Source organism: Podarcis raffonei, chromosome 13 (genome assembly GCF_027172205.1).
Source record: "Podarcis raffonei isolate rPodRaf1 chromosome 13, rPodRaf1.pri, whole genome shotgun sequence".
Taxonomy (NCBI): domain Eukaryota; kingdom Metazoa; phylum Chordata; class Lepidosauria; order Squamata; family Lacertidae; genus Podarcis; species Podarcis raffonei.
This window is the reverse complement of record NC_070614.1, coordinates 52,485,475-52,505,031: the sequence shown is the minus strand read 5'-3', so window position 1 is coordinate 52,505,031 and position 19,557 is coordinate 52,485,475. Positions and strand designations below refer to the sequence as shown.

At 47.3% G+C, this 19,557-nt stretch overlaps 2 protein-coding genes across 2 annotated transcripts in view; one reads left to right on the top strand and one right to left on the bottom strand.

Moving 5' to 3' along the window:
• The window catches only part of GABARAP (GABA type A receptor-associated protein), a 107,853-nt gene extending 106,395 nt beyond the window's left edge, over positions 1-1,458 (bottom strand). The window contains exon 1 of the mRNA XM_053362254.1: positions 1,454-1,458. The gene's annotated coding sequence lies outside the window, so the exon portion shown is untranslated. The remainder of the gene's footprint in view (positions 1-1,453) is intronic.
• Positions 1-19,557, top strand: part of NEURL4 (neuralized E3 ubiquitin protein ligase 4) — a 69,091-nt gene that overhangs the window by 26,344 nt on the left and 23,190 nt on the right. The window contains exons 11-19 of the mRNA XM_053362187.1: positions 1,908-2,070; positions 4,832-5,030; positions 7,492-7,568; positions 9,061-9,139; positions 10,545-10,720; positions 12,336-12,464; positions 13,971-14,116; positions 15,293-15,508; positions 18,203-18,301. Coding sequence (XP_053218162.1) covers positions 1,908-2,070; positions 4,832-5,030; positions 7,492-7,568; positions 9,061-9,139; positions 10,545-10,720; positions 12,336-12,464; positions 13,971-14,116; positions 15,293-15,508; positions 18,203-18,301 — 1,284 coding nt within the window. The remainder of the gene's footprint in view (positions 1-1,907; positions 2,071-4,831; positions 5,031-7,491; positions 7,569-9,060; positions 9,140-10,544; positions 10,721-12,335; positions 12,465-13,970; positions 14,117-15,292; positions 15,509-18,202; positions 18,302-19,557) is intronic.

Sequence of the window (19,557 nt, the reverse complement as noted above, 5' to 3'; positions counted from 1 at the left end):
ATGGATCCTCAGGATTTTTGCACTGGGTCACCCCAAGTTCACCATCAGATCACACAGCATGTCTATGGCTACAGCCTGCACCAAAAAACACACACGCACCCACTGTTTCATGGGGCTGCAATGGCGCAAAAACGTGGTTACAAAGCATGGATCCACATGGATCCTCAGGATTTTTGCATTGGGCTACCCCAAACTCACCATCAGATCACGTCTGTGGCCACAGCATGAACCACAAAAATCATACATCCACGGTTTCATTTAGAATATTTTTTTCTTGTTTTCGTCCTCTAAAAACTACGTGCGTCTTATGGTCAGTTGCTTGTTATAGAGCGAAAAATACGGTATTTTATTTTTTAGAGTATATCTTTTTCACAGATAATAAACATAATTTAAAATCATTGTAATTTTCTGGCGAAAAGCACAATAGCAGCTTAAAGTTAGAACCACCACTCAGAACTTTTTAAGGCATACTAAGGTCTCCTTTCTCAACCTTGGGTCCCTAAATGTTCATAGATCATACCCTGAGGATCCTCTAGTCCAGTCATAGGCAAACTCGGCCCTCCAGATGTGTTGGGACTACAACTCCCATCATCCCTAGCTAACAGGACCGGTGGTCAGGGATGATGGGAGTTGTAGTCCCACAACATCTGGGGGGCCGAATTGGCCTATGCCTGATCTAGCCCAAACCCCTGCAATGCGGGAATCTGCAGCTGCCCTTTACGGGGAATCGAACCTGCGACCTTGGCGTTATCCGCACCCTGCTGTGACCAACGGAGCTATCCTTGTTGTTGGACTACAACTCCCATCATTCCTGGCCCGTGGTCAGGGATGATGGGAGTTGTAGTCCAGCAACATCCGGAGACCCAAGACTGAGAAAGGCTGTGTCTGTTCCATTAGGCCTCTGCAGATGTTTCGGTGAATAGACAGGTTCACGGGGGAGAAGGCTTTCAGCGGTTGCTAGCAATGCTTCTGAATCGCACAGGAGGGAGTGTTAATGGAGAAATCCGAGGGCTCCCTTGGACAAAAAACAAGGACACCAGCCAGGAATACCAGAGCAAAACAGCAGCCAGTAGGCTTGGTCTTTATTAAGACTGTCGCGACAGGACTCCCACCTGCCACCAGATGGAACAAGATGGAAGCCCCAAACAAAAGAGAACCCAAACTTTTATTAGCTGCTAATCCCCATGTTACACCCCCCAAAACTACATCACGGTTACATCATGAAAGGGGAGGTCTGGTGGCCGTAATCTGAGCATCCTGGACCCTGCCCCATGGTTCTCCTTGCCCTCTACCAAACACCCATTAAGTGTAACAAAAGAGATATTTACATTTCCCTGTTTCCTAGCCAGGTTAATCATGCCCTTTTGTCTTCATCTGGGTTTGTTATTTCTGGAATGGCTACCTGTCTGGCACTCAGGTATCAGGAGGCCAGGGATTATCACTCAGGCAGAGGGGCTGCTGAGGAGCTGAGCTCACATCTATATGAATTTCTGAAGTTTCCCCAGTGAGCCAGTACACAGATCCGTTGATCAGTGAATTCTTACATTTGGTATCGTGCAGCAAAGGCCCTTTGGATAGATAGGAAGAAACTGTGACCAAGTGTTTTGTGGGGACAAGTCCCAAAAGCGATTGTGCTGGTTTTGGTAGTGGGCTGCATGTGCATGATATCTGCTGGAGGGGAAACACCCCCCCCAACCTATACATAAATTCCTGCAACAGGAGAGAGTTGCTCTTGCGCACAGATCCTGCCGACAGGTTTCCCACGATGGGCATCTGATTGGCCACTGTGCGAACAGGATGGTGGACTAGGTGGGCCACTGGCCTGATCCAGCGGGACTCAAATTCTGGAAGCCCCCCTCCCTCTTTTGTCCTGTCTGATTTTTCTTCCTCCTCCCTCCCTCCCTCAGGCAGGAGACACTGTGGGCGTCGTGCGCAAGGAAGACGGGACACTGCACTTCTTCGTCAACGGGGTGGCGCAGGGCCCTGCCGCATGGAATGTCCCGCCCAACATCTACGCCGTGGTGGACCTGTATGGGCAGGCAGCTCAGGCTACCATTGTGGATGACACAGGTAAGTAGGGGGGTGTGGTCGTTTGCAGCGGCATCAGGCATCATGGGGTGCGAGAGTTCATCGCGAGTGATCCGTAGTTGGAGGAATTGGTCTTCTTTGGCAATCGCTCTTAGCCAAGTAAGATTGTCTTCCAAAAACATGGTTTTAACAGTGTGTCAGGACTGGTCTCTGTCCTCTTCAGATCACCACACAAACGCTTCTTGTTCTTTTATAACTTTTTATTGCGTATTAACAAAACGATCTTATAACAGTTCTTAACTATTATTCCTCAGAGTCACTTCTTTCAGATACCTTCTGAGCTCTGCTTCTCCATGACCAGCCACTCTCAAAATGGCGAAGGCGCCTTTCCCTTCGTTTGCCCGCTCTTTTTTCTAACCTCCTGGCTAGAGCTGGCCTGTATCTCCCCTCCTCCCAATCTGAGCTAGAACTGAACCCTGGCCTTTCCTGGGAACAGCCGGTCCCTCCCTGTTGTTCCTCTTGCTCTCTTCTCTTCAATTCACTGCTCTCCTCCGCCCCTTGGGGAATGCTTTCTCCCTCTGATAAACTGAAAACTTCTAACTCTTCCCTGACACAGTGAGTCTGTAAGTGACTGTGGAGGCCAATTCTGGATCCACACGTCCTTCCACAGTGGGGACATTGGTTTCCTGGCAGGCGTTGATCACGGTGTGGATTTGCCAAGCGTACCTTCCTCTTATAATAATAATAATAATAATAATAATAATAATAATAATAATAATAATAATAATTAATAATAATTTATTATTTGTACCCCGCCCATCTGGCTGGTTTTCCCCAGCCACTCTGGGCGGCTTCCAACAAAGATGAAAAATACACTAAAATGTCACATATTAAAAACTTCCCTGAACAGGGCTGCCTTCGGATGTCTTCTGAATGTCAGGTAGATGTTTATCACTTTGACATCTGATGGGAGCGCGTTTCTCTCCCTCCACAGCTTGCTAAAAGTACTGCATTGTTCTATTTCCTTTTTATCTGTTGTCTTAGGTGATAAGCCTATAAAGGAAGGATATATAATGCATTTTGTTACTTCTGGGTTTTGCCACTCGCGTATACGCAGACGCTCAAAATGACGCCACGCACATGCGTGGAAGCAGCAAATCACGACCAGCACACACGCAGACGTGGGTTGCGTTTGCTTCAGGATGCGAACGGGGCTCCGGAACGGATCCCGCTCACATCCAGAGGTACCACTGTATACTAATGGGAGACTTAAATGGAGTGACATCATTAGAGATGGGAGTTATTTGCCCAATCAAGTGGGGCATGGATTTTATGAAACAGATCAAACAAACAAACAAATAAATAAATATTGATAAAAAATAAGAAAGCTGCTAGAATGCTTTAAAAAAAAAAAAAGCGGCTTAGTCATGCTGGCCACATGACCCAGAAGCTGTACACCGGCTCCCTCGGCCAATAAAGCGAGATGAGCGCCGCAACCCCAGAGTCGGCCACGACTGGACCTAATGGTCAGGGGTCCTTTTACCTTAGGCTTGCTAAGATGTATAAAACTAAACCAGATAAGCACTGGAGATGCAATGAGATTGAGGGAACGTTCTTTCATATGTGGTGGACCTGTGAAAGGGTAAAAGAGTATCGGGAAAAAGTCCATAATGAATTGAAAAAAATGTTCAAAAGTACTTTTCCAAAAAAAAAACAGCCCATAGTCCTTTTGTTGGGGATAATGCAGATGGAAATTCCTGGGCGTCAAAAAAGGTTATTTATGTATGCCACTACTGCAAGCCCGTGTTTTGTTAGCCCCAAAATGGAAAACGAGCAAAGTCCCAACCAAAGAAAAATAGCAATATGATGGAATATGTGCAGCCTGCAGACTTATAGAAAAAGAGAACCAGAAGAACATACGTTTAGAGCAGATTGGAAAACATTTATTGAATATATGGGGGGAAATTGTGTACACTTGAAAACGTGGGCAGCATTAAGATAAATTCAACAGTGTAAACGGGTTTTGATGGATGTAATAATGGGATACTGAATGGTTTAAAGGTAAAGGTAAAGGGACCCCTGACCATTAGGTCCAGTCGTGGCCGACTCTGGGGTTGCGGTGCTCATCTCACTTTATTGGTTGAGGGAGCCGGCGTACAGCTTCCGGGTCATGTGGCCAGCAGGACTAAGCCGCTTCTGGCAAACAAGAGCAGCGCACGGAAATGCCGTTTACCTTCCCGCCAGAGCGGTATCTATTTATCTACTTGCACTTTGACGTGCTTTTGAACTGCTAGGTGGGCAGGAGCAGGGACCGAGCAACGGGAGCGCACCCCATCGTGGGGATTCGAACCACCGACCTTCTGATCGGCAAGTCCTAGGCTCTGTGGTTTAACCCACAGCGGCACCCACGTCCCATACTGAATGGTTTAGTTTATGTAAAATATGCAGGGATTTAATAATATGGAAAATGAGCCATGGAAAGAGAAGAAGGGAAACAGTTGATATTTTAAGGATGTTTAAATGAGTACAGTGGTACCTCGGGTTACATACGCTTCAGGTTACAGACTCCGCTAAGCCAGAAATAGTGCTTCAGCTTAAGAACTTTGCTTCAGGATGAGAACAGAAATTGTGCTCTAGCGGCAGCAGGAGGACCTATTAGCTAAACTGGTGCTTCAGGTTAAGAACAGTTTCAGATTAAGAATGGACCTCTGGAACAAATTTAGTTCTTAACCCGAAGTACCACTGTATTCTGAATTGTAAAACAGAAAATTGACCTCCTCCCCTTCCGCCCTTTCTCCCCCAGATCTCCTTCCGCTCCCTGACGACCTATCGGAAGGCAACAACCAGCTGTCTCCCAGCAGCCCGTCCTCAGTGGCCTCCGGGAGTGACCTGCGTTTCCACCACCTGCACGGCAACAACGCTGTCATCACCAACGGCGGGCGCACGGCGCTGCGGCAGAACTGCCGCAGCGAGTTCAACGACGCCATCGTCATCTCAAATCGGTCAGTGGGCAAGCGGGGACGGGCAGCGGCGCTTCTCTTCCCCTGCCGGTCCCAAAACGATGCGCCTCCTTTCGGGGAATCGCGCCGCAGCCTGAGGCTTAGAAGCACGGGAAACGGTTTGCACCCAGCAAATCTTTAAGAGTTCCAAATCTAAATAGGAGGACTGTCCTTTTTCTGTACATGTCAAGACGGGTTTGGCTCAGAGCAAAACCTTTCTGTATTCAGGGCTGGTAGATGTGTTTGGCTGTAACACTAAACTGTGGTTTAATGTTTGGCTGGAACACTAATCTGTGGTTTTATGTTACAGGAAAGAGTTCTTTTTTATATCATTTTATTTTTTATTTTGGCAAAGTAATAAGAATAAATAAATCAGGATAAAAATGTGCACCCCACCCCCATTGTAACTATCCAACCCCCCCGAATTTTTTAAATAACATTTTTAAAAATTCATTTTCACTGTTAGCTTTTATCATCATAAATAAATCACAATAATTTTACAAATAGGATTCTCAGAATCCCCGAACTTCCCTTCCCCTCATGGTTTCCCCAGGTATTCTTCTCAAACTGCGTCATATCTTATTCTCCATATTTTCTTAAAACTCATTTTTTTGTCATATTCTCTCTTCATTACAAGTGTTTTCAAAGTCCTGCTAATGTTTTCACTTGTTTACAGTGTTCTTTCAAGAAACTTTAAAAAATCCCCATTCTTCGTTAAATTTATTGTCCTCTTTATCTCTGATTTTCCCGGTCATTTTCGCCAATTTGGCGTAGTCCATCATCTTTATCTGCCATTTTTTGGTAGGTAGATTATCCTCCTTCCATCTTTGGGCACCAACTTCCCAAAATTTCAACACCTCTTGCGATGGTTCAACCCCTTTCCGTTTTAACAGTACAAATTCTACAAACACCTTCCGTATATCCTCAAAATCATTTCTCCTGCGTATTCCCCGTCTTACCTTAACGGCACATGTTAATTTATCATCAATAGCTATATCCCACACCTCTTTATACCATTCTTCCATTTTATATTCTCCTTGCCCCTTCCACTTCCTAGCTATAATAATTCGTGCAGCTGTCAATAAATTTGTGAGCAAGTCCTTCGTAGCCTGCGAACCTTCCACCCCATCGTAATTCGAAAATAATGCTACCTCAGGACTTTCAGTCAGCTTTATCCCAATGATTTCTGTTATCTTCTTAAACCCCCTTTGCCAGAAAAAATGTACAGTGGTGCCTCGCAAGAAGAAATTAATTCGTTCCGCAAGTTTTTTCTTCTTGCGAGTTTTTCGTCTTGCAAAGCACGGTTTCCCATAGGAATGCATTGAAAATCAATCAATGCGTTCCTATGGAGACCGTCCGGGGACAGAGGGGAAGCGCCGCGCGCCTTCCCCTCTGTCGCCGGACCTGTTTTAAAGCAAGGGGCAGCAGGGAGAAGATTGCTTCTCCCCGTTGCCTGCCCCGCAATCTCCGGGGACAGGAGAAGGCGCGCGCCTTCCCCTCTGTCCCCTCTTTTGAAGCAAGGGGCGGCAACGGGGAGAAGATCGCTTCTCCCTGTTGCCGCCCCTTGGTTCAAAAGGGGTCTGGGAAGAGAGGGGAAGGCGCGCACCAAGGGGCGGCAACAGGGAGAAGCGATCTTCTCCCCGTTGCCTGCCCCGCAATCTCCGGGGACAGAGGGGAAGGCGTGCGCGCCTTCCCCTCTGTCCCCAGACCTGTTTTAAAGCAAGGGAAGGGGCAGCGGGGAGAATCGCTTCTCCCCGTTGCCGCCCCTTGCTTCAAAAGAGGTCCGGGGACAGCGGGGAAGACGCGCTGCGCTTCCCCACTATCCCCGGAGCTTGCGGGGCAAGCTTCGTTTTGCGAAGCAAGCCCATAGGGAAATGTGTCTTGCGAAGCGGCTAAGAAAACGAAAAACTCCTTCGTCTAGCGAGTTTTTCGTCTTCCGAGGCGTTCGTCTTGCGGGGTACCACTGTACATATTTACACCCCCACCACATGTGAACATAAGTCCCGGTTTTCTGGCATCCCTTCCAACATAGCACTGAATATTCCTTGTTTATTTGATTTAATCTGACAGGTGTTAAATGCCATCTCCAAACTAATTTATAATAATTTTCTTTTATCATTATAGACAACATTTTGCAACATACGATTGTCTTTGACTATCTGTCCTGTTGTCTCCCCCCCTTTTAATTGATCTTGTTGATCCTCCATTTCTACTAATATTTTATAAATTTCACTGGTTTCCCCTTTTATAACTATATTTTCTTCTCTATCTCCCCTTTTTATAGTCTTCTCCAAATTTTTTAGTCTTTTCCAAATTTTGTTTTTCTTTGCAGTTCCTGTTTTCCCTTAACCACTTCCTTGTCCGTTGCTCCAGTTGTATACAGTTAAACCAAGTTGTTTTGCTTCCTGCCAGAGCTTCTCTGGAAAGAGTTCTTAAGAGGGACTCTCCTTTTATTCCACTGCAGGCCCCTCCGAGACGGGGAGCTCTTTGAGATCGTCATTCAGAAGATGGTGGATCGCTGGTCTGGCTCCATCGAAGCAGGTGAGGAATATAGGGAGGTCGAAAAGGAGCAGAATAGCCTCTCTTTCTTCCCTCGGAGGGGCGTTGACTCTTCTTGTGGCGTTCCCAAAGCAAAGGAAGGATTAGACTCTGATTAATAATACACAGGGGACACGGGTGGCGCTGTGGGTTAAACCACAGAGCCTAGGACTTGCTGATCAGAAGGTTGGCGGTTCGAATCCCCGTGACGGGGTGAGCTCCCGTTGCTCGGTCCCTGCTCCTGCCAACCTAGCAGTTCGAAAGCACGTCAAAGTGCAAGTAGATAAATAGGTACCGCTCTGGCGGGAAGGTAAACGGCATTTCCATGCGCTGCTCTGGTTCGCCAGAAGCGGCTTAGTCATGCTGGCCACATGACCTGGAAGCTGTATGCCGGCTCCCTTGGCCAATAAAGTGAGATGAGCACTGCAACCCCAGAGTCGGCCACGACTGGATCTAATGGTCAGGGGTCCCTTTACCTTTAATAACACGCAGTGGCTTGAACCAGGAAGACTCTGGGAGGAGTGTGTATAATAATAATTCCTGTCCACCCTCGGCCCAGGTTGTTTTATTCACAAAAGAACATTTTACACAGTGTTGGTAAGAAGCAATCAGATTTCTTATGAGCGTTTCAAAAAACCCCACGTGGGGACAAAGTTAAAGTTAAAACTACAAAGAGCTAATTTCCTTCTTGAGCATGCCTATGCAATTCAGAGTAAATAAAAGAGGAAGCGAAGAGGTATGCTTTTAGGAAGGTCATTAACAGGAGTAAACAGGAGAGGATGGAAGGATGGCAAGGAAAGAGTATTTACCATCTCCTTGTGAACTCTCTTCCTGGCCCCTAAAGGTAAAGGTAAAGGGACCCCTGACCGTTAGGTCCAGTCGTGGGTGACTGGGGTTGTGGCGCTCATCTCGCTTTATTGGCCGATGGAGCCGGCGTACAGCTTCCGGGTCATGTGGCCAGCATGTCTAAGCCGCTTCTGGCGAAGCAGAGCAGCGCACGGAAACGCCGTTTACCTTCCCGCCGGAGCGGTACCTATTTATCTACTTGCACTTTGACATGCTTTCGAACTGCTAGGTTGGCAGGAGCAGGGACCGAGCAACGGGAGCTCACCCCGTTGCGGGGATTCAAACCGCCGACCTTCTGATCGGCAAGTCCTAGGCTCTGTGGTTTAACCCACAGCGCCACCCGCGTCCTGGCTCCTAAGATCGATCTAAAGATTAAACTACATCAAGTAACCTACTATCTTTATGTACTGAGGGTGCCTGATGAAGCAACTGGGCTGTGTACGTGACTTGCCAAGCAAGAGAAACAGGACCGGGGTACAGGGGCATGGACTGATGAAAATTCATATCAAAATGTCTCAAACCCAGTCAACGCAATGCTGTCATTGCTGACACAAACGGCTCGCTACATATTTTTTCTAATTCCTCATAGCAATCCCACCTGATCACTACACTTCTTTAACCACCCCCTTCTCTCTTCCCCCTTTCCCAGGGGTCACTGCCATCCGCCCAGAGGACCTGGAGTTCCCAAACACGATGACCGATATCGATTACGACACGTGGATGCTAAGGTGAGTAACAATAATTATTATGTATTTTGTTTATGTCTCACTGTGTCGATCAGACAGGGCCCCCGGACGTTTGACGGTCAGGGGTCCCTTTACCTTTAGGGGCCAGGAAGAGAGTGATAGCTTTCTTCGCTGCCACCACCCCGCTTCTCAGAGAGAGTCCAGGCAGTTGTTAACATTAACATCAAGTTTATTTTTAAACGCAGGAACAAGCGTATGGTTTCGGTTTATTTTTCTCTTGTCAGTTTCTTAATCTTAGTTCCTAACAACTCCAAACTGATGATTCCAACTATCTATCTGACTCAACCTAACAATTCCTCTCTCTCTCTCACAATACAACTCGACCAACCCACACCTAAACCTCCCTCTTCCTTCTCCAACACCCAAACCTCAACTGACTTTCAAAACCTCCCACTCTAACTTTTACTCCTCCCTTGCATTCTCACTGGCCAATCTTTTTTTTTTTAAAAAAAGAATATTTATTAGATTTTCCAATTTTTTAAACAAACAAACAAAAACAGAACAAACAAAAACATTTTAAAAAAGCATAAAATTCATAAACCATACTTTTAGATAACAAATTTCTCAGACCTCCTCATACTTCTCCTTCTTGTATCCCGATTAAGGTTATTTGTTCAGCAAATCCTTCATTTAAAGCATTACAGCTTATAACATTACCTTATTTTTCAAACCCTTTCCCCCCCCATCTATGTTCCTTTGTATCATTACAGCTGGAAACCTCTCAATTTCAATCCAGCACCATCTAACTTTCTTTAATTTTACAATAATTCTGTAAATAGTCCTTAAATTTTTTCCAATCTTCTTCAGCCGACTCTTCTCCCTGGTCACGGATTCTGCTCGTCATTTCTGCCAATCCCATACCTCACTGGCCAATCACATCACACTCATTTTAACCCTTTCCTTATGACCCACCTAGGAGGCAAACACCACACTCACCTTTTCCCCCAAGGAGCTTAAGGAAGTGTACGTAGTTCTCCCCCCCCCTTTTTTATCTTCACAATAACCCTGAGAGGTAGGCTAGGCTGAGAGTGAGTGTGTAGCCCAAAATCACTGAGCATCATGGCTGAGTAGGGGTTTGAACCCTGGTGTCCCAGGTCCCTGCTTGGCGCTCTGGCCCAGTGTTTCTCAAACGTGGGTTTCCAGCTACTGTTGGACTACAACTCCCATCGTCCTTGCTCACTGGCCCTGCTTAGCCAGGGATGATGGGATTTGTAGTCCCAACAACAGCTGGAGACCCGAGTTTGAGAAACCACTGCTCTAACCCAGGCATCGGCCCTCCAGATGTTTTGGACTACAGTTCCCATCATCCCTGTGGGAAGGGAGTCCCACAGCAGAGGAAGGAGCACCACACAGACTCATCTTTTCTCTTCCTCTTCCTCCCTCCCAGCGGCACAGCCATTATGCAGGACGGGAACACCATGCGCAACAATTACGGCTGCGACCTGGACTCCCTGACCACCGGGTCGCGCATTGGAATGATGCGCACGGCCAAGGGAGACCTGCACTACTTCATCAACGGCGTTGACCAGGGGGTGGCCTGCTCAGGGCTGCCGCCAGGGAAGGGTAAGGGCACGAGGGGCTGGGAGGGAGGGCGAGACGCCTGCTTGTCCCAGGTTCAAGTCCCGCCAACAGCATCTCCAGGCAGGGCTGGGAGAGACACTCCCGAAACTTTGCTGCGTCCCTGCCAGTCGGGGTAGACAAGGCTGAGCTTAGTCTGCTGAAGGCAGGTCCCAGCGTTGTGCAACAAAACAACAAAACCACAAACTGGCTTATAAGTCTAAAACCAAATTTACTAGAATAATAGACTTGTAACCATTCAAGCAACAAACGTACTAAGGTGCCATGTGCAAAACGAAGCCTGGAGATACTGTAAACATGGAGTGGATAAATGTACAACTGTATCTTTAAAAGTTACATGTGCAATAAGCGTTATACAGACTGGATAATGAACCGTTCAACAAGTAGCGTACGTCCAGTCACAGAACGGCAACCCCGTGCCGCCACAACGGCAAGGGTAGCACACTGGAGAATATGAAAAAGTTTTTCAAAGCTGTTTTTCAAAGATTGAACTGGGTGAGATGTTCTTCAATAAGTCTTGAGTTGGAAACGCAAAACCGTATGCACGGATCAATCACAGGAAGGCAAATCAAAGCCGCCACCCTGGTGAGAATCACGCAAGTGGGCAAAAGGAGACTTGTTCTCCGGATATATTACAGGTTTCGCTACACACTTCATCAGTCCGAAAGGCCAGTCATACAAAACAGTTTGCTCAGGATAAAGAAAGTATTCACAGCACTTGTGGCTTTGATTTGCCTTTCTGTGATTGATCCATGCATACGGCATATTGCCTTGACGTCTGCTTTCAAGAGTTGGAAGCATAGCTGTCAAGTGTCCCTTATTTGAAGGGACAGTCCCTTATTCCAGTGCCATGTCCCGCTGCTGTCCCTTATTGATGGATGTCCCTTAAATGATGTCCCTTAAATTTCAAAGGAAGCAGCTCCTCTCCCTCCCTCCCTGCCGGCCAGGGAGAGGGAGGCTCCAACTGTGTTGCTTGGCTGCGTTGCTCACCCAATAAGAAGTCTAAGAACGACTGGGGGGGTGGAGCTTGCATGCCTTGTGTGTGGCTAGTTAATGCAAGCTGAGGGGGTTTTTGAATGCTGGGCGCCATTTTGTTGCACGTGCTGCTGCAAACTTTGCAGTGCAAAGCCAGGCCGGGGAGCCATCTTAAGTTGAGGCTGCCTAGGCCTTGTGGTGCATGTGATTCAGATTCTAGTCAGTTGAACCTCTGGTTACAAAGTTGGTTGGACAGTGTTCTCAAAGCTACCAGCATGAGTTTGACCAGACTGCAGGAGGACAGGAAGACTGGAGTGCCTGGAACAGGTGAGGCTGCAGGTCCCTTATTTTGGCTGCTGGTCCCTTATTTTCAAGGCTCCTGGTCCCTTATTTTCAAATCTGTAAGTTGACAGCTATGGTTGGAAGCGACCCTGAGAGTCATCTAGTGCAGAAATCGCAACTAAGCATCCATGACAGATAGCCTTCTCTCTAGGCTAAAAATGCCCAACTCCCTCCACCGTTCCTCATCTGGCTTGGCTTCCAGACCCTTGGTCATCTTTTGTGCTAAACCAGCCTTTCTCTCCCTTCTGCCTCCCCCCCCCGCCACCCCCCCCGTCCGCTGCAGAGGTCTACGCCGTGGTTGATCTGTACGGCCAGTGCGTCCAGGTGTCGATCACCAGTGCCACGGGGCCCATGGACAACAGCCTGTCCACCAGCAACATCACTGAGAAGTCGTTCCCCATCCACTCGCCAGGTGAGAACCGTCGCTCAGGTGAGAGTACCAGCTTCCATCCTCGGCAGCGTCTCCAGGCAAAACTGGCAACGCTCCCTGCCTGGAACCCTGCAGGGCGCTACTCTGGACTCAGTACAGGACCACTAACTATAATTATTTTATTATTTGTGCCCTGCCCATCTTGACTACGTTGCCCCACCCACTCTGGGCCACTTCTAACGGAATTAAAAGCATAATAAAATATCAAACGGATGGTATTTAACACCCACCAGGTTGGCAAAAATGTCTTTTAAAATGTCCGAAAAAGAAAAAGGTATATGTTGGAAGTGTAATGAAAATAAGGGGTCTTTTTTCACATGTGGTGGTCCTGTAAAACAATTAAGGAATACTGAGAAACTATAGATAATGAATTAAAAAAGATATTTTCAAAAACTTCCCCCAAAACACCTGAGATTTTTCTCTTGGGGATTTTAACAACAGAGGCCTCAAGAAAACAAAAGAGTTTATTACTATACGCAAAGGTGGGGAACAAGTCTAGTACCCACTAAGGAAGAAAGGCAGTGTAAAATGTTTGAATATCGAGAGGATAAGAGAAAACGAATATAAGGAGGAATGGATAATATTTATTGAATATTTTAAGAAAGAGTGCAGACAAATACATAGCTTAGCAGGTCATGAGTGAATCCAGCACAGTTGAAATAGACCATTTAATAGATAACAAATTGGATGATTAAAAAGATGTGGATTATGCTGAGTAGTAGAAAAGCAAAAGGAACCAGGAAAAGTGTGGAAGGGAAGTCATATGGTATATGTATACATTCAGTATTTGGTACAAAGTTGTAAGTGGGACAGAGCGAGGGGAAGGAAGGGGAGGGGGGTTAAATATGCTCCCTGTTTTTGAAAATGCAAATTAAACGAAAGAACGAAAACACCAAACATTAAAAACTTCTCGATTCAGGGCTGCCTTCAGATGTCTTTTGAAAGTCAGATAGTTGCTTATTTCCTTGACATCTGATGGGCGGGCGTTCCACAGGGCGGGCGCCACCACCGAGAAGGCCCTCTGCCTGGTTCCCTGTCACCTCACTTCTCGCAGGGAGGGAACTGCCAGAAGGCCCTTGGCGCTGGACCTCAGTGTCCAGGCAGAACGATGGGGGTGGAGATGCTCCTTCAGGTCTACTGGGCCTTTGAGGCCGTTTAGGGCTTTCAAGGTCAGCACCAACACTTTGAATTGTGCTCGGAAATATATGGTCCTGGCAGCCGCTCCCAGTCCCCAGTCTAGCTGCCACATTCTGGATTAGTTGTAGTTTCTGGGTCACCTTCAAAGGTAGCCCCACGTAGAGCGCATGGCAGTAGTCCAAGCAGGAGATAACTTCCTCTGTCCTGCCACCAGCACAAGCCGGCTTGGAATCCTTTCCATCCTTTGTGCCTGCCCATCTTCTTGCGGCCGCGCAACCTTCCTGCGTCCCCCCAGCGTAGTTGTGCGCTCGTCTCCTGACGTGCCCATCTTTTCTTTTTCACCCCCTCCAGTCCCCGGCGTCGCCCACCGTTTCCACAGCAGCTGCGGCAAGAACGTGGCCTTTCAGGACGACGGCTGCCGGGCCGTGCGGGTGGCTGGCTATTGCCACGGCATCGTCTTCAGCATGAAGGAACTGAAGACGGATGAGATCTTTGAGGTGAGGACTGCGTGTGCGAGGAAACACTTGCGTGTGTGGAGGAGGAAGGTAAAAGATAAAGGGACCCCTGACCGTTAGGTCCAGTCGTGGCCGACTCTGGGGTTGTGGCGCTCATCCCGCTTTATTGGCTGAGGGAGCCGGCGTACAGCTTCCGGGTCATGTGGCCAGCAGGACGAAGCCGCTTCTGGCGAACCAGAGCAGCGCACGGAAACGCCGTTTACCTTCCTGCTGGAGCGGTACCTATTTATCTACTTGCACTTTGACGTGCTTTCGAACTGCTAGGTTGGCAGGAGCAGGGACCGAGCAATGGGAGCTCACCCCGTCGCGGGGATTCGAACCGCCAACCTTCTGATCGGCAAGTCCTAGGCTCTGTGGTTTAACCCACAGCGCCACCCGCGTCCCTTTTGTGGAGGAGGAAAGAGCTGTGCAAATTCAGCAACACCATTCCTCGTTCTGAAAAAATTGTAGCTGCGGCTGTTATCCTTCTTGGTGATCCACAGCCAGATCTTCTCTCTGCCCTTCGTCTTTCCCTCTTCTCCCCCAGTTCTTTTTTTAGAAAACTTAAGTTTTGGAACTGAATTTGACTGGGGAATTGCAAATGCGACTGACAAATGCTTTTAAATATGAACATAAGTACAATGGTACCTTGGTTCTCAAACTTCATCCGTTCCAGAAGTCCATTCCAAAACCAAAGCGCATTCCAAAACCAAGGTGCGCTTTCCCATAGAAAGTAATGCAAAACGGATTAATCCGTTCCAGACTTTTAAAAATAACCCCCCTAAAACAGCCATTTCACATGAATTTTATCTTAACGAGACCATGGATCCATAAAATGAAAGCAATAAACAATGTACTGCACTCACACAATCAATCAGTAGCTGAACTGGGTTCCACACAGTCACAAAAACAAAAAGATGGAGCCACAAAAATGCAAAATAAATAGCAAAAACAGATAGACCTCAGCGTAACACACAAGTCGTCAGCATGGCACTCTAATCGGAAGCGTAACACTCAAAACGGAGCATGTTCGGTTTCCGGAAAACGTTTGCAAACCGGAACGCTTACTTCCAAGTTTGCAGTGTTTGGGTTCCAAGTTGTTTGAGTACCAAGGTGTTTGAGAACCACTGTACATGCCCTGTTGAGCTCTCCCCCCCTGCCTGCTCCCTCCCCCTCTAGGTGAAGATTGACGAGCTGGACGAGAAGTGGGCGGGCTCTGTCCACGTGGGCCTGACCACCCTGCTGCCCTTGGACGCTCCTTACACGGTGGCGGGGCTGCCGTCGTCCCTCCTGGACCTCCGCTCCAAGGTGACCTGGCTGGTGACGGGCTCCGAGGTGCGTCGGAACGGCATCCTCCAGAAACAGAACTACGGGTGCTCTCTGGAGCGCCTTGGGGTGAGTGCAGAGCTTTTGTTTTTCTGGGTGTGGTGAGAGGAAGGAAGGCCTGGTGGAAGATTAAGGGATCCTCTGCGTAGGAATGGATTTAGTCACTGGGAGAAGATGTAAAGGTAAAGGGACCCCTGACCATTAGGTCCAGTCGTGGCCGACTCTGGGGTTGCGGCGCTCATCTCGCTTTATTGGCCGAGGGAGCCGGCGTTTGTCCGCAGACAGTTTTTCCGGGTCATGTGGCCAGCATGACCAAGCCGCTTCTGGCGAACCAGAGCAGCGCACGGAAACGCCGTTTACCTTCCCGCCAGAGCGGTGCCTATTTATCTACTTGCACTTTGATGTGCTTTCGATCTGCTAGGTGGGCAGGAGCAGGGACCGAGCAACGAGAGCTCACCCCGTCATTGCGGGGATTCGAACCGCCAACCTTCTGATCGGCAAGTCCTAGGCTCTGTGGTTTAACCCACAGCGCCACCCGCTTCCCTGGGAAAAGATGTATTGCTTCATTGTTATCCTTCCTTGCTCCTGTGAGTGAATTCAGCAGAGTGCCACACTTTGCAGCTTAATAATAATAATAATAATAATAATAATAATAATAATAATAATAATAATAATAATAATATATCGCTTATATTCCGCCCATCTGGCTGGGCTTCCCCAGCCACTCTGGGCGGCTTCCAGGAAAAAATATATAAAAACAAGAAAACATCAAGCATTAAAAGCTTCCCTAAACAGGGCTGCCTTCAGATGTTTTCTAGAAGTTGTGTAGTTCTTTATCTCCTTGACATCTGAAGGGAGGGCGCCACTACCGAAAAGGCCCTCTGCCTGGTTCCCTGTAACTTCGCCTTTTGCAGTGAGGGAATCAGCAGAAGACCCTCAGAGGAGGACCTCAGTGTTTGGGCAGAACAATGGGGGTGGAGACGCTTCTTCAGGTATACCGGGCCACACCTGAGATGAGGTGGATTTAACCTTCTAGAAGCAATAATCCAGGATGCTCTAAGGCAGAGTGGATTTTGCCTTATATCACCCCATTTCGCCTCCTTAAAAATAACAATTGCACACACATTGTTTTGTGAAGATGTAAAAGTGATATTTACTTACATAGCCTAGGCCTTGAAGCAGCAGTTATAACAGCAAACGGCAGGCAGGTTTATAACTTATCAAAGTCTCAAAAGTACAAAATGGTGTCTGAGCTGCAGAGCTCAGGCTTGGATGTGTGTTCAGCTGGGAGGCATGATGGAGAGATGGAGATGCTTAGGCAGGAAGGAAGTACAGTGGTACCTCGGTTTTCAAGTGTCTCGGAAGCCACATGTTTTGGTTTTTGAACGCCAAAAACACGGAAGTATATGCTTCCATTTTCAAACGCGCCTTGGAAGTTGAACAACTTCCTCTGCGTTTTTTCCAATTTTCTCTGTTGACTTTGTCAACTGCCCTTTGTGCCTCAGTTGTCGAACATTTTGGCAGTCGAACAGTGTTCCAGAACAGGTGGCGTTCGACAACCGAGGTACCACTGTATAGAGTGTTGCATAAGGAAACCAGATTTTTTTCAATGAATTTGGGGGCACTTTTCAACTTCAATGGATTTTGTCTGGGGACTGATTTGTAAATCTGGGGACTGTCCCCGGGAAACGGGGACGTCTGGTAATCTTAGTGTTACAGCTTCCTGCCAAGACAGACAAAGGAAGCAAACTCACAGAGTTCTGTAGCGTTCCCAAAGCAAAGAAGGATTGGACTCTGATTAATAAAATACACATGAGGCTTGACCAGGAAGACTCTGGGAGGAGGTGCCAATAATAATTCCTGCCCACCCCTTGGCCCAGGTCGTTTTATTCACAAAAGAACTTTTTACACAGTGTTCATAAGAACCAATCAGATTTCCTTTGAGTGTTTCAAAAAAACTTCACGTGGGGACAAAGTTAAAGTTAAAACTACAAAGAAACTATTTCCTACTTGAGCATGCATAGGAGTCCAGAGTAAATAAAATAGGAATAAAAGGAGGAATGCATTCAGGAAAACCCCAGAGGCCATAAACAGGAATAAACAGGAGAGACAGGATGGCAGTATTTACCATCTCCTTGTGAACTCTCTTCCTGGCCCTTAAGACCTATCTAAAGATTAAACTACGTCAAATTAACCTACTATCTTTATGTACTGAGGATGCCTGGTGAAGCAACTGGCCTGTGTTTCAGAATGCTTATACGTGCCTGTCAGGTGTAGAGAAAACAAATGGCAGAGGTGGAGAGGCCTGTAGGATTCGATCAGAAACTATTGTCAACAAATCAAACCCAGTCAACGCCATTCTTTCATCGCGGACACAATGGCCTGCTTCATTTTTCATAATTCCTCATAGCAATCCCACCTGACCCCCACACTCTGGATATTTGCACCCCTACAAGTTCTCTCGAGCAAATTTTACAGAAAAGCTCTTTGAGCCTCAGCCCCTTCGCGTGCCCATCTGGCAAAGCATGAATTGTTGGTTTGGCGGCAGTTTTGCCCCACACTCTGGGTTCCTCTCATCCCTGCTGTCTTTGGAATAAGCAGAGAGGAGAGGCCAGGAGGACCTTGCGGTTGGGTTGGGTTCGTTGGGGGCGCATATTTGTTAAAGGGAAAGCCGTCCTCAGCCTTAGCCAGCCAGGCACCCTCTCCATATTTGGGGCCTTGTATCCTAGCAGACCCGACAGTGACCCTTTCTCTCCTGGACAGGTGGGGAGTCGTGTGGGGGTGAAGCGCTGCACCGACGACACCATGCACATCCTCATCGACGGAGAGGACATGGGGCCAGCAGCAGCTGGAGTGGCCAAGGTAAAGAGCCGGGCGCAGGCTGAACGTGGCCCTTGCTCCCTTGGTTATTCCCTGAAGTTTTGGTAACTCTGTGCTACACACTCAACCTGTTTGCTATTGTGTCCCATGACCCTCCAATGCCATTACAATTATTATCCTGCTGGTGCCAAAATAGGCTTCCGAGTGGCTTGCAAGTATAAGGACAAACCTATTTTTGCTGGCTCAGCCCTGCGACGCCTGGTTTTTCTTTCAAAGTAAGTCAGAAGGCCGGTTCCCAATCGGGTCTCCGTCATCATGAGCTGACGAGAGTCTCCTTGTAAACGTGATTCGTTGCCTCACCACCCTTGTTGCCCAAAGTGCCGCCCACAATATATCCACAGTGGTGTCGTAAAAAATATTTGACAACATTGGTGGGCTCGATCCTTCTTTTTTTTTTAAAAAGAAGTTTTAAAAAAATTCATTTTCACTTTGACATCATTCATGAATCGTAATCATTTTACAAATAGGATCCCCAAACTTCCCTCCATGGTTCCCCCAGATTTCAAACTGTGACGTATCATATTCTCCATGTTTTGTTAAAACTCAATTTTTATCATAGTTCTCACTTCGCTGCAAGTGTTTTTTAAATCCTGCCAATGTTTTCAATTGGTTACAGTGTTCTTTCAAGTAACTTTTTAAAATTCCTCATTCTTGGTTAAATTTATTGTTCTCTTGATCTTTGATTTTCCCGGTTATTTTTGCTAATCTGGCGTAGTCTAACATCCATAGGCTGGGCTCTATCCATCAGGTCTCTTAGGTTTCCCCATCTCCCTCTTCCTTCACCTTCTTCCCTGCAACTCATAAAAACATAAGAGACCAGCTAGACTCAGGCCATCAACGTTACTGAGTCCTTTTTTATGACTCCAGCGTATTGTGAACTCCCATGTAAGAGACTGTCTCTCTTCCTTCAAATAATACGATGCATATTTCTATATAATAAGTGAGGAGGAATTAAAGAACCTTTTAATGAGGGTGAAAGAGGAGAGCGCAAAATATGGTCTGAAGCTCAACATCAAAAAAAACGAAGATCATGGCCACTGGGCCCATCACCTCCTGGCAAATGGAAGGGGAAGAAATGGAGGCAGTGAGAGATTTTGCTTTCTTGGGCTCCATGATCACTGCAGATGGTGACAGCAGCCATGAAATTAAAAGACGCCTGCTTCTTGGGAGAAAAGCAATGATAAACCTAGACAGCATCTTAAAAAGCAGAGACATCACCTTGCCAACAAAGGTCCGTA